A 14325-nucleotide genomic window follows, 5' to 3' on the forward strand; every position below is an offset into this window, starting at 1 on the left:
TAGAGTGAGTGAGGGGAAGGCAGAGGTCCCAGTGGGGAGCACCTCAGATTCAAAGTACCGATGAGGCCATTCAAACCCACTAAGATGACGAAGGGGTTTTCTTCAGACAACTTAAAAAAAACAGTGCACTAATAAAATTCAGGGTGATAAAAAACAAGTTAGGTCTTATCCTCCCAGGTGTTGCCAAAGAACAATATGGGCATTGTTTCACATACAATAATCAAGATTGCTATCAGGTTGTCATGGTTTAGCCCCAGCCGGCAACTAAGCACCATGCAGCTGCTCGCTCACTCCCCCATGGTGGAATGGGGGAGAGAATCGGAAGAGTAAAAGTGAGAAAACTCGTGGGTTGAGATAAAGACAGTTTAATAAGCAAAGCAAAAGCCACGCACGCAAGCAAAGCAAAACAAGGAATCCATTCACCACTCCCCATGGGCAGGCAGGTGTTCAGCCATCTCCAGGGAAGCAGGGCTCAATCACGTGTAATGGTTTCTTGGGAAGACAGACGCCATCACTCCAAATGTCCCTGCAACCCTTCCTTCTTCTTTGTCCCAGCTTTATATACTGAGCATGACGTCGTATGGTAGGGAATATCTCTTTGGCCAGTCTGGGTAAGCTGTCCTGGCTGTGTCCCCTCCCAGCTTCCCGTACACACCCAGCCTTCTCGCTAGCAGGCCAGCACGAGAAGCTGGACTGTCCTTGACTACTTAGCAACAACTCAAAACATCAGCATGTTATCAACATTTTCTCATCCCAAATTCAAAACATAGCCTCACGCTAGCTTCTATGAAGAAAATTAACTCTACCCTGGCTGAAACCAGGACATTATCCACCCCTTATTCCATCCCATTTATGTTATGCTCAGGTACCACGCTATCCAATACAACCTCATTAACCACCACCACCCTTCCCATCCTTTTTGCTTTCGCTGCTTGCCGTGCTACTGTACTGCTGATCGTCTGACTCTGCTGTGCCTGGGAACATTTTGATAACAGCAATGGCGATGCGCCTGGGCTGGCAGATGCCCAGGGAATTGCTGTTTTTTCTGTGCTGCTGTACTGGACAGGCTGGAACTCCACTGTGAACTCAAGTCGAAGGGACTGTGACCTGTGGATGTGTCCATGTGGGAGCAGGACACCCCGAAGAGTCTGTGGCCGTGCATAAGCCCATGCCAGAACAGGTATATCTCGAAGCATCTGTGGCCATGGTTGTGTCTGTGCCGCAGCAGGTATACCTCTGATGGGATTGTGGCACACGGATAAGTCCATGCTGGAGAAGGTACATCTTGAAGCATCTGTGGCTGTGGATAAGTCCATGTTGCAGCAGGTGCACCTTGAAGCATCAGTGGTTGTGCATGAGGTCACTCAAAGTGTGTGGCCATGGAGAAGCCCTCGACAGTGCAGGCACATTCCTGGAGGTACTGGAACTATGGGTAAGGCCACGCTGGAGCAGATTTATCTCTGGAGGTAGTGTGGCCTGTGGAGGCAGCCATTTTGGAGCAGGTGCACCTCAAAGTGACTGCAACTGTGGATAAGTCTATGCCACAGCAGATATACCCCTGGAGAGACTGTGGCTCATGGAAGGGACTGCAGTCTGTGGATAAGTCCAAGCTGGAGCAGGGGCAAGGGGAGGAGTTCATGGCAATGTTAAACCCCATGGTCCAGTCCAAAGGGCCCAGGGGTGGAGACTGTAATGGAAGTACCTTTAAACTGTTGCAACCCATGATTTGAGTTGCATGTTATAGGAACTACTATAGCAGGAAACACCTGAACGAATGGAGGACAAGCCTTACAAGAAGCAGTGCAAGTGCAGCAGTGACCTGACCTGAGCTGGCTTTGGTGCCCAGTAACTCCATGCAGCACCCCACCTCGCCTGTCCTGAGCAACCAACATAAGAGATGGAGCCCAAAGTCATGGACCAAATGAACTCAATGGACATTTCATGGACATTTGTGAACATTTCACAGACATTTTACAGGGATGGTCTATGGACTAAGGGGATGATAATCTGTGTATTATATTAAAGGATGGGAAGAGGGGTGGTGGTTAATGAGGTTGTATTGGATAGCGTGGTACCTGAGCATAACGCAAATGGTATGGAATAAGGGGTGGATAATGTCCTGGTTTCAGCCAGGGTAGAGTTAATTTTCTTCACAAAAGCTAGTGTGAGGCTGTGTTTTGGATTTGGGATGAGAAAATGTTGATAACATGCTGATGTTTTGAGTTGTTGCTAAGTAGTCAAGGACAGCCCAGCTTCACGTGCTGGCCTGCTAGCGAGAAGGCTGGGGGTGTACGGGAAGCTGGGAGGGGACACAGCCAGGACAGCTGACCCAGACTGGCCAAAGAGATATTCCATACCATACGACGTCATGCTCAGTATATAAAGCTGGTATGGAGAAGAAGGAAGGAGGAGAGGGACATTCGGAGTTATGGCATCTGTCTTCCCAAGAAACCGTTACACGTGATGGAGCCCTGCTTCCCTGGAGATGGCTGAACACCTGCCTGCCCACGGGGATGTCATGGTTTAGCCATTTAGTAGTGAATTAATTCCTTGTTTTGCTCTGCTTGTGTGCGCGGCTTTTGCTTTACTTATTAACTGTCTTTATCTCAAACCATGAATTTCCTCACTTTTCCGAATCTCTCCCCCATCCCACTGTTGGGGAGTGAGCGAGTGGCTGCATGGTGCTTAGTTGCCAGCTGGGGCTAAACCACGACACTGCTTTACCTTCACAGTTTAACCAACTGTTTATAAAACAGTCCATAATTTTCAAAGACTCTTGAACTTCATCATTATCATCAAAACAAGTGATTTTTTCCTGATAAGGATGTTGCTTTTCAAAAACAGTTTTCTGACACACTAGATAGATAGCTATTAATGCAACAAATCTCTTAAATGGCACCTTCTAAGATGATAGCATCTCCGCTGTATAGCTTTACTGTATTTTCTACCATATTGCATTATGGTAGAAAAAAGAACCCTCCATGGATGTCACTCCCAAGTAACAGTTTTAGGATTTAAGTTTAAACTAACTCATGCCAAGAACAGAGCAGCATTTAAAACTGGGGCACATATCAAGTCATGTGTTGGTAAGTGCTATCAATCAGATCCTTGTAGGAATTAAAAATGGGATTTACTGCTCTGGTAGCCCAAGGAAAAAAAAATCTTGCAGGCACATCTAGTTTTATAGTTGCATAGTTTCTGTTTCACCTTTCCCTTCAGGCAGAATTCTGTAAGTCTTCTCAACAATCAGGATATGCTGTCTAGTAAAGGAGGCATTATTTCACATAACAACAACTATTTTAGGAAGGATTTGTGAAGAGAGCTTCATTTGATAGTCAGCTTTGGGGAAGAATTAACATGTTAACCTGCTGTACCTTCCATTTTTATCCCTGGTGTTGATGTCTGCTCCATGATCCAGAAGGTATTTGCAGACTTCCGTATGACCATTTTGTACTGCAAGCAGCAGAGGTATGTTCCCATCCTACGAATGCATTTTAAAAAACAAACAAACAAACAAATATAAACAATAATCAATCCACTTACAAATATCACTCTGAGATTTAAAGGTCAGCTACAAACTTTCCTTCTACATAGCACAAACAAGGTGCTATCATTACATTTTTCTCATGTACCATGAATGTAGCTCAGTTTAATTACTACTTTGACCACAGGGGATGCAAAACATTAGCATTCTTTTTGCTGTCTGTACTCCCTTTGCTGTTTGCTTAATGCTGTAACATGATGATTTTGGAACTACACAATACCTTTACATAGCTCCACAACAAAAATGATAATTTTAACTAACTACAAGGCAAAAATACAACATTTCACATAATCACAGAATAACTTAGTTGGAAGACACCTTTAGAGGTCATCTGGGGTTTTTCCTCCTCTGCCCTCAATCCAAAGCTAGGCAAACTTCAAGTTACAGTACATTGCTCAGAGAGTCATTCGGTCAAGTTTTAAGCATCTCCAAAGCCAGAGAGTCCATGACCTCTCTGGGTACCAATTCCAGTGCTTGACCACCTTTGTGAGCATTTCACAGCACTTGGCCACATAATAGGCCTTTTCCAAAGCCTACTGGAGTCAATGAGAAGACTTTTAATCATGTTTTGAATATATCAGAATTGATTCTAGCTACTTGTACCAATGCCTCAATATAATGAGCAGCAAATCCTGCCACTACTGTACTAGATTGTGAAATACTTCCCCACTTCTGCTATGGCAAGCTGCAACAGGAACTTCCTCTGCCAGAGAAATCCAAGAAGAAATATAAGCATAATATCGCTTTGAACTGCTGCACCTGAGACTGACTAGAGTGGAGGGTGATAAAAGCTTTGAAGTACACAATGGGAAAAGAGGTACATACCAAATCTTTGACATTAATTGGACATTTGTGTTCACACAGAAGTTGAACTGCCTGAAGACAACCACATGCAGCTAAAAAAAAAAAAAAAAAAGAGTCCATTAAAGCCCATTTTTGATATTCATGTTCTGCACTTCCACTTCCAGTACTACAGCATTACAGCGGGGTCCAAGAAAAACAAATTAAACAGTATTACTCTGTTTTATGAAGGAAGGAGAGAAAGACCAAAACATGAACAGCAAGCTGTTCATGCTAATTTGGACTATGTATATTAGCTATATTTCTGCATGAGAAGATATAATCTCTAAGGACTGAAATCATAATCAACCTAATCTTAAGTATTCCAGTGGCTCTGCACTTGCAAGTGTGAACTTGTTAACTGTAATTAACTGAAATTCAGTATTCAGAGTATTTATCTTAAAATTACCTGAAATTTGTAAACCATCAGGTGAAGTCACTAGATTTATGCAATTAGAAGCTAAAAAGCTCCACCAGGCTGAAGAGTTAGGAATATCATGCACAACAAAATAGAGAGGACAAGCTTTCAACAAAGAAGTTACCTGCATAATGTAAAGCTGTTTTCCCAGAATTGTCAGTGCTGTCTGCTGGACATTTACTCTGTACAGTTCAAAAAGGAGAAGAAAAAAAAGCAATTAGAGAAACACCAAGAAAATAAAACATATGTTTGATGGTAAGTACAGAATGCTGAACATCTCTGAGAAAATTTTTATGAGCTACTGCAGAAAACTCAGTCTATATATGTCATGGTTTAGCCCCAGCCGGCAACTAAGCACCACGCAGCCGCTCGCTCACTCCCCCTCCCACAGTAGGGTGGGGGAGAGAATTAGGAAAAAAACCTTGTGGGTTGAGATAAACACGGTTTAATAGGACAGAAAGAAAGCAGGAAACAACAATGATAATACCAACAAAGGAATGTACAAGAACAAGTGATGCCCAATACAGCAATTGCTCACCACCCGGCGATCGACAGCCCGTCCCCGAGCAGCGATTTCCGCCCCCCGGCCAACTCCAGTTTATGTACTGGGCATGACGTCGTATGGTAGGGAATATCTCTTTGGCCAGTCTGGGTCAGCTGTCCCGGCTGTGTCCCCTCCCAGCTCCCCGTGCACCCCCAACCTCCTTGCTAGCAGGCCAGCACGAGAAGCTGGACTGTCCTTGACTGCTCAGCAGCAACCCAAAACATCAGCACATTATCAACAGTTTCTCATCCCAAATCCAAAACACAGTGTCACACTAGCTTCTGTGAAGAAAACCAGCTCTATCCTGGCTGAAACCAGGACAGTATCCACCCCTTATTCCATACCATTTACGTCATGCCCAGGTCCTGTACTTTTCAATACATTCCAATTATTCAGTATTACTCTTCCTGTCTTTTAATATATACACACAGATATCACTTTCTTAGTCCATGGGCCATCACTTTAAAATGTCTGTGGTGTTCATTCAGTCCATGACTCTGGGCTTCATCCATCATAGCAGTCTCTCAGGGCAGGGGAGATGGTATGTGGTGTTGGATCGTTATCTGGCACGGTCCGTGTCCATGATCTGCAGGTCGAAGATGTCGGTCTCGAGGGAATTGTTGGACGCAAGCTGCTGAAGCCAGTTCTGGTTCCATCACTGCTGCATGTTGCTTAGTTTCGGTGAAGCTCATTCTTCATCAGTCTGGGTGATTCTTACTGTAATACCATCGATATGGTAGATAGCCATAGTAGTAATGTCATACTGTATTGTGTAACAATTAACATAATACAATTCAAATCATTGACTATTTTCACCCAAAATCAAGTCTCCTTGAGGTACACATCGGACTTCCCCATCCTTCCGCATTACCCACCAAGTGCACCCAGGTCCCTGGGCAAAGGCAATCCCACGAACGGGTTTGCCTTTGCCTGAGGCAGGAGTAACCCAGACTGTCTTCCCCAGCATATTTCTCACATGCACCACAGGGACTTTATCCCCTTCTACAGTACGTAGAAGTTTTGATTGGGCAGGGCCGGCTCTATTAGTAGATCCCCTAGTGTTGACTAACCAGGTGGCTTTTGCTAAATGTTTATCCCAATGTTTGAATGTCCCGTCACCCATTGCTCTCAGGGTAGTCTTTAACAGTCCGTTGTATCGTTCAATTTTTCCGGAAGCTGGTGCATGATAGGGGATGTGATACACCCACTCAATGCCGTGCTCTTTGGCCCAGGTGTCTATGAGGTTGTTTCGGAAATGAGTCCCATTGTCTGACTCAATTCTTTCGGGGGTGCCATGTCGCCATAAGACTTGCTTTTCAAGGCCCAGGATAGTGTTCCGGGCGGTGGCATGGGGCACAGGGTATGTTTCCAGCCATCCGGTGGTTGCTTCCACCATGGTAAGCACATAGCGCTTGCCTTGGCGAGTTTGTGGAAGTGTGATATAGTCAATCTGCCAGGCCTCGCCATATTTATATTTCAACCATTGTCCTTCATACCAGAGGGGCTTTAACCACTTGGCTTGTTTGATCGCAGCACACGTCTCACATTCATGGATAACCTGTGCAATAGCATCCATGGTCAGGTCCACCCCTCGATCCCGAGCCCATCTATATGTTGCATCTCTTCCCTGATGGCCTGAGGTGTCATGGGCCCACCGAGCTATAAATAATTCACCCTTATGTTGCCAGTCCAGATCCACCTGAGCCACTTCAATCTTAGCAGCCTGATCCACCTGATGGTTGTTTTGATGTTCTTCGGTGGCCCGACTCTTGGGTACGTGAGCATCTACATGGCGTACTTTTATGACGAGATTCTCTAGTCGGGCAGCAATATCTTGCCACAAGTCAGCAGCCCAGATGGGCTTGCCTCTGCGTTGCCAGTTGCTCTGCTTCCATTGCTGTAGCCACCCCCATAGAGCATTTGCCACCATCCATGAGTCAGTATAAAGATAGAGTATTGGCCATTTTTCTCATTCAGCAATATCTAAAGCCAGCTGGATGACTTCCACCTCTGCAAACTGACTTGATTCACCGCTGCAAACTGACTTGATTCACCTTGTCCGTCAGCAGCTTCTGCGACTCGTCATATAGGGCTCCATACAGCAGCTTTCCACCTTCGATGTTTGCCTACAATACGACAGGACCCATCAGTAAACAGGGCATATTGCCTTTCATTCTCTGGCAGTTCATTATATGGTGGAGCCTCTTCAGCACACGCCACCTCCTCTTCTGGTGATATTCCAAAACCTTTGCCTTCTGGCCAGTCCATGATCACTTCCAAGATTCCCGGGCGATTAAGGTTTCCTATTCGAGCCCGCTGTGTAATAAGCGCGACCCACTTACTCCACGTAGCATCAGTCGCATGATGTGTAGAGGGGACCCTCCCTTTGAACATCCAGCCCAGCACCGGCAGTCGGGGTGCCAGGAGGAGCTGTGCTTCAGTACCAACCACTTCTGAGGCAGCTCGAACTCCTTCATATGCTGCCAGTATCTCCTTTTCAGTTGGAGTATAGCGGGACTCAGATCCCCTATATCCTCGACTCCAAAACCCTAGAGGTCGACCTCGAGTCTCTCCTGGTGCCTTCTGCCAGAGACTCCAGGTAGGGCCATTCTCCCCGGCTGCCGTGTAGAGCACATTTTTAACATCTTATCCTGCTCGGACTGGCCTGAGGGCTACAGCATGAACTATCTCCTGCTTAATTTGCTCGAAGGCTTGTCGTTGCTCAGGGCCCCATTTAAAATTGTTCTTCTTCCGGGTCACTTGATAAAGAGGGCTTACAATCAGACTGTAATTTGGAATATGCATTCTCCAGAAACCCACAACGCCCAGAAATGCTTGTGTTTCTTTTTTGCTAGTTGGTGGAGACATAGCTGTTATTTGGATGATCACATCCGTTGGGATCTGTCGACGTCCATCTTGCCATTTTATTCCTAAAAACTGGATCTCTTGTGCAGGTCCTTTGACCTTACTTTGTTTTATAGCAAAACCAGCTTTCAGAAGGATTTGAATTATTTTCTTCCCTTTCTCAAAAACTTCTTCTGCTGTGTTGCCCCATACGATGATGTCGTCAATGTATTGCAGATGCTCTGGAGCTTCACCCTGTTCCAGTGCAGTTTGTATCAGCCCATGGCAAATGGTAGGGCTGTGTTTCCACCCCTGGGGAAGTCGATTCCAGGTGTATTGGACACCCCTCCAGGTGAACGCAAACTGTGGCCTGCACTCTGCCGCCAAAGGGATTGAGAAAAACGCATTAGCAATATCAATGGTGGCGTACCACTTGGCTGCCTTTGACTCCAGTTCATATTGAAGTTCTAGCATGTTTGGCACGGCAGCGCTCAGTGGTGGCGTGACTTCATTCAGGCCACGATAGTCTACTGTCAGTCTCCACTCTCCATTAGACTTTCGCACTGGCCATATGGGGCTGTTAAAGGGTGAGCGAGTCTTGCTGATCACTCCTTGGCTCTCCAGCCGACGAATCAGCTCATGGATGGGAATCAGGGAGTCTCTGTTGGTGCGATATTGCCACCGGTGCACTGTTGTGGTAGCGATCGGCACCTGTTGTTCTTTGACCCTGAGCAACCCCACCACAGAAGGGTCCTCTGAGAGACCAGGCAAGGTGGACAGCTGTTTAATTTCTTCCGTCTCCAAGGCAGCTATACCAAAAGCCCACCGGTACCCTTTTGGGTCCTTGAAATACCCTCTGCTGAGGTAGTCTATGCCCAGGATGCACGGATAATCTGGGCCAGTCACAATGGGGTGCTTCTGCCACTCATTCCCAGTTAGGCTCACTTCGGCCTCCAGCACAGTCAGCTGTTGGGATCCCCCTGTCACTCCAGAAATACAGATGGGTTCTGCCCCTATATGGCTTGATGGCATCAGGGTACATTGTGCACCGGTGTCCACTAAAGCCTTATATTCCTGTGGGTCTGATGTGCCAGGCCATCTAATCCACACAGTCCAATAAACTCAGTTGTCCCTCTCCTCCGCGTGGCTGGAGGCAGGGCCTCTCTAGTCCTGCTCATAGTACTCGTTACCCACTTCTTGTAAATAGGAATCAGAAGTCCCCTCAAGAGGATCAGAGGTGAGATCAGCTCTTCTATTCTTTCTGGGGAACTGCCCACTGGAAAGTGGAGCGATGATTTTTCTGGAGGAACCTGAACCCCCTTTTGTAATTGTTTTTCCTTGCAGCTCGCGTACTCGTGCCTCTAGGGTCGAGGTAGGTTTTCCATCCCACCTCCTCATGTCCTCTCCGTAGTCACGCAAGTGAAACCACAGGGTGGCTCGCGGTGTGTATCCTCTATATCCTCTCTCTTGAACAGAAGAGCGCTTACTCCTAATGGCTGAGACACTGGTCCGTACGGGTGGAGGGTAGGGCATATCCTCTTTGAATTGCCGGAACTCCTGGGACAGTTTCTCTACAGCAGAGACGCAGGCCCGAAGGGAGGAAGAGAGACTTTCTTCGTATTGCCGGAGTTGGCCAGCCAATTCATCCACCGTTGGTCTCCGTCTTTCCAGGCCATTACTGCTAATGAGTTGGCATATGATGATGGTGCACTCCGTACAAACTTCCGCCACATAGGTCGCGTGCAATTGACTTCATCTGGATTTTTGGATGATTGTCCATTGTCCAAGTCACCATAAATCACTTCCAGCACAGCTAGCTCCCTCAGGTACTGGATACCTTTCTCCATGGTGGTCCACTTGCCTGGGTGACATAGAACATCTTACTTGAAAGGGGTACCTTTCCTTCACACCCGACAGGAGTCGTCTCCAGAGGCTGAGGACTCGTGCACCTTTTCCAATTGCTTTGTCAATGCCCCCTTCCCTAGAAAGGGATCCCAGCTGCTTGGCTTCCCTACCCTCTAATTCCAGGCTACTGGCCCCATTATCCCAGCATCGGAGCAGCCAGGTGACAATGTGCTCACCTGGACGAGGCTGAAATCCTTTTGCATATCTCGCAGTTCACTCAGTGATAGAGATCGGGTAGTTACCGTCTCTTTTACGAGTTCTTCCTCTTCCTCCTCTTCAAGCGATGACCCGCTCTCTTCCCTCTTCAGTCCTTGTGATGGCCCTGCTTCAGAGCACTCTGCCTCCTCACTCGCTTCCTCTGCCTCCTTCTTAGCAGAATCTTCCGCATCCCTTACTAAACGAGCTGACTTCCGCTTCCAAGATTTCTTCTTTTGTACAGGGGCAACTGATACTGGGATGGGCTGGTTCTCTGGTTCAGCTGCAACAGTCTGAGGAGCTACAGTGCCCGCCGTGGGGGTTGGAGTAGTCACAGTGGCCGCCGCAGGGGTTTGAGTAGCTACAGTGCCTGTTGCAGGGGTTGGAGTAGTCACAGTGCCTGCCACATTGCCATCAGACCCAGAGAGCCTCTCTCCCCTTTGCACAGTGTTAAATAGAGCTCGGTAGGCATGGGCCAGGCCCCAGCACATGGCAATGATTTGTGTCTCCTTGGAGCTGCCAGGCTGACAGCATACTTCTTCCAAATATTCTGCTAGTTTATCAGGATTCTGCACTTGTTCGGGAGAGAAGTTCCAAAACACCGGAGGTGCCCACCGCCCCAGGCATTTGCCCTTGCTGTTCCACATGCCCTGCCATTCATAACTATCCAGCCTTGGGGCAGATCTCCGGGTGATATTCTTAAATCGCTTGCCAACCTTAGACAAAACCGAAACAATGTTCCCCAGAAGTAGCAATAGAGGTATTAAAACTACCCAAGGGTGTTCAAAATACGGAAAAATTACTGTGATGAAGGAGGAAACGTTATGACAGAGGGTAGCAAAGGTACCATTCTGCATTTCCTCCATAGAAAGCCTTTCAGAGGCAGAAGTATAATTGCTAATCGTCTCCACAAGACTGTAGCCAAAATACAGTAATGGCTTTAGTACAGAGCTCAGATGATACCACATTAAGCTCAAGGTCAGTGCTCTAAAAACAAAACTCGCAGGCGAGTACAGCAGCCCGCAGAGACCAACACCGATCCTTAACATGTACAGCAAAGACGAGAGCATCATGCAAATCAAATAAACTGATATTGTGACCTGCAACTGTTATTATCTCAAGCCTCGAGCCCCACGTTGGGCGCCAAAAAGGACTGTCGTGGTTTAGCCCCAGCCGGCAACTAAGCACCACGCAGCCGCTCGCTCACTCCCCCTCCCACAGTAGGGTGGGGGAGAGAATTAGGAAAAAAACCTTGTGGGTTGAGATAAACACGGTTTAATAGGACAGAAAGAAAGAAGGAAACAACAATGATAATACCAACAAAGGAATGTACAAGAACAAGTGAGGCCCAATACAGAAATTGCTCACCACCCGGCGATCAACAGCCCGTCCCCGAGCAGCGATTTCCGCCCCCCGGCCAACTCCAGTTTATGTACTGGGCATGACGTCGTATGGTAGGGAATATCTCTTTGGCCAGTCTGGGTCAGCTGTCCCGGCTGTGTCCCCTCCCAGCTCCCCGTGCACCCCCAACCTCCTTGCTAGCAGGCCAGCACGAGAAGCTGGACTGTCCTTGACTGCTCAGCAGCAACCCAAAACATCAGCACCTTATCAACAGTTTCTCATCCCAAATCCAAAACACAGTGTCACACTGGCTTCTGTGAAGAAAACCAGCTCTATCCTGGCTGAAACCAGAATAATGAAGAAAGGCACAGCTTTCCTCTCTACCAACCTGGTCTCTCCTTTCTTGGTACCATCGTATACTGAAGCCACAGGAAACACTCATAGTGAGGGAGATACCCCTAGAAATGTTATAGTTTTGGAACAATTTCAATCAGGAAATAAAAAGGAAAGAAACTCTCTCCCCTGCCTCAGAAAACCTTCATATTTTACATTACAGTAAGAGCTAAAGCAACCACGTTCTAAGGCAATTAGTTTTGAATTATTTCTCTTGAAGACAATAATGCTTCATTTTCATTTGTAAAAACTAAAGCATCAACAATCCAGCTATATTTTGTACTATTATAAGCTACCACCTACTACTGATCAATCTAGACTTTGAAGTAATAAATAAATAAATAAATAAATAAATAACAATTTACAAATCTTTATCAAGACTTGTTTTGCTACAGAAGATTTTAGTTTTAGTTTACAGCAAAGAAAGAAAAGATATCACCCTGAAATAATGGGCTTCTAAAAAAAAAAACATTAGAGCTTGTGACCTTCAAATGTAGCACTGCTTCCAACACTTCTATGATTTCCTAGGAAAACAGGTTCACATAGATTACTGCATTCTCGAACAAAAATGTCAAGATTCTGCCTGTGTAAAATAATTATTTTGCCTGTTTTAATTCAACTCCAGCATGTTAAGATTAAACATTCCTCACACATACAAAGCCAGTCCACAGAAGTGAAAAAGCAGTCCAAAGAGCATGAATTACTGGAGAATATTACCAATGGGTTTGCACTTGCAAGCATATTTAGAAATCTGCATATTATAATAATATTAGCAAAAGATCAACAAAAACACTCTGTGGTTATTATAGCTGGTAAGTGAATGGGCAGCAGATATTTGGTATTAAACACACATCTAGTTGTTTAGTTGATCATGTTGCTGCATGCAATACAATCAGCGACAGCTTGATGTCACTGTTTATGCTGTAAATGGGTTTGCATTCGAAGTAGTAGATATTTGCAATGAAATCCCAAAGAGAGAAGCCTCAGTGGTTAATGATAACCCCTTCCAGGTATGCAGGAACAAGGGAGTCATCTTGCAATGAGTCTGGAGGTGGCAATCAGTGAAATTGGACCCAACATTGTCAGAGACTCTGATAGGGATCAGTCACAGGACAACTGGAGAGCCCTGAGGTAACTGAGGAAAAGGAATTTGGAAGTTGGGATATGGGATCCATTCTCTTTCTGTACCACTGTGCTGGAGCGGGTTTATTATTCATTATTTCATCTGTAGGCTGAGTCACGGGCATACTGATAAAAGTCTGTCCCATTCCTCTGATCACTGCCACCAAAATTCACCTGGCTTTCTGAAATGGAGCAGATATGGACAATGTCTCTCCTTGCTTACTAATGCACATCTTCAGTCTCGACACCACAGAATCTTCTCTTCATCTTCACTTTTGTTTTTCTTATTGTCTTTCCCCATTCTTTCTACTCCCATACTAACCCCTCACTGTCCTTTGCATCATTTCACTGAGGATTTGAGTATTTCCATATTTTAGCATCTATACTACTTTGGTTTCTTCTCCCTTTGACTCTAAACTTGACAGACATTTCTATGGTCAACAACGGATTCTTTAAGTTGCACAGAGAGAAAGTGTTCCAGTAGAACAATATCAAAATCCCACCACAAGTGAAAAATCCTTTTCCCCTTGTGGTGGGTTGACCCTGGCTGGACGCCAAGTGCCCACCAAAGCTGCTCTATCACTCTCCTCCTCAACTGGACAGGGGAGAGGAAATATAACGAAAGGCTTGTGGGTCAAGATAAGGACAGGGAGATCACTCAGCAATTACCATCACGGGCAAAACAGACTCAACTCGGGGAAAAATTAAATTAATTTATTACCAATAAAAAGTCAGAGTAGGATAATGAGAAATAAAAATTAAATCTTAAAACACCTTCCCCCCACCCCTCCCTTGTTCCCAGGCTCAACTTTCCTCCCAAATTCTCTACCTCCTACCCCCCAGCGGCACAGGGGGACTGGGAATAGTGGTTGCAGTCAGTGCATCACATGTTTCTGCCACTCCTTCCTCCTCAGGGGGAGGACTCCTCACACTCTTCCCCTGCTCCACCGTGGGGTCCCTCCCACAGGCTGCAGTTCTCCACGAACATCTCCATCGTGAGCCCTTCCAGTTCTTCACGATCTACTCCAGCATAGGTGCCCCACGGGGTCACAAGTCCTGACAGCAAACCTGCTCCAATGTGGGCTCCTCTCTCCATGGGTCCACAGGTTCTTTCAGGAGCTTGCTCCAGTGCAGGTTTCCCACAAGGTCACAGCCTCCTTTGGGCATCCATTGCTCTGG

At 46.2% G+C, this 14325-nt stretch overlaps 1 protein-coding gene across 1 annotated transcript in view; it reads right to left on the reverse strand.

The window, feature by feature from the left end:
• LOC309415049 (ankycorbin-like) overlaps nucleotides 1-14325 on the reverse strand; it is a gene marked incomplete at both ends in the record, with an annotated part of 149040 nt that overhangs the window by 33804 nt on the left and 100911 nt on the right. The window contains 3 exons of the mRNA XM_082012440.1: nucleotides 3375-3481; nucleotides 4370-4440; nucleotides 4927-4984. Of these exons, the coding sequence (XP_081868566.1) occupies nucleotides 3375-3481; nucleotides 4370-4440; nucleotides 4927-4984 (236 nt within the window). The remainder of the gene's footprint in view (nucleotides 1-3374; nucleotides 3482-4369; nucleotides 4441-4926; nucleotides 4985-14325) is intronic.

The sequence above is a fragment of the Phaethon aethereus genome (genome assembly GCF_964289735.1).
Source record: "Phaethon aethereus genome assembly, chromosome: W".
Taxonomy (NCBI): Eukaryota; Metazoa; Chordata; class Aves; order Phaethontiformes; family Phaethontidae; genus Phaethon; species Phaethon aethereus.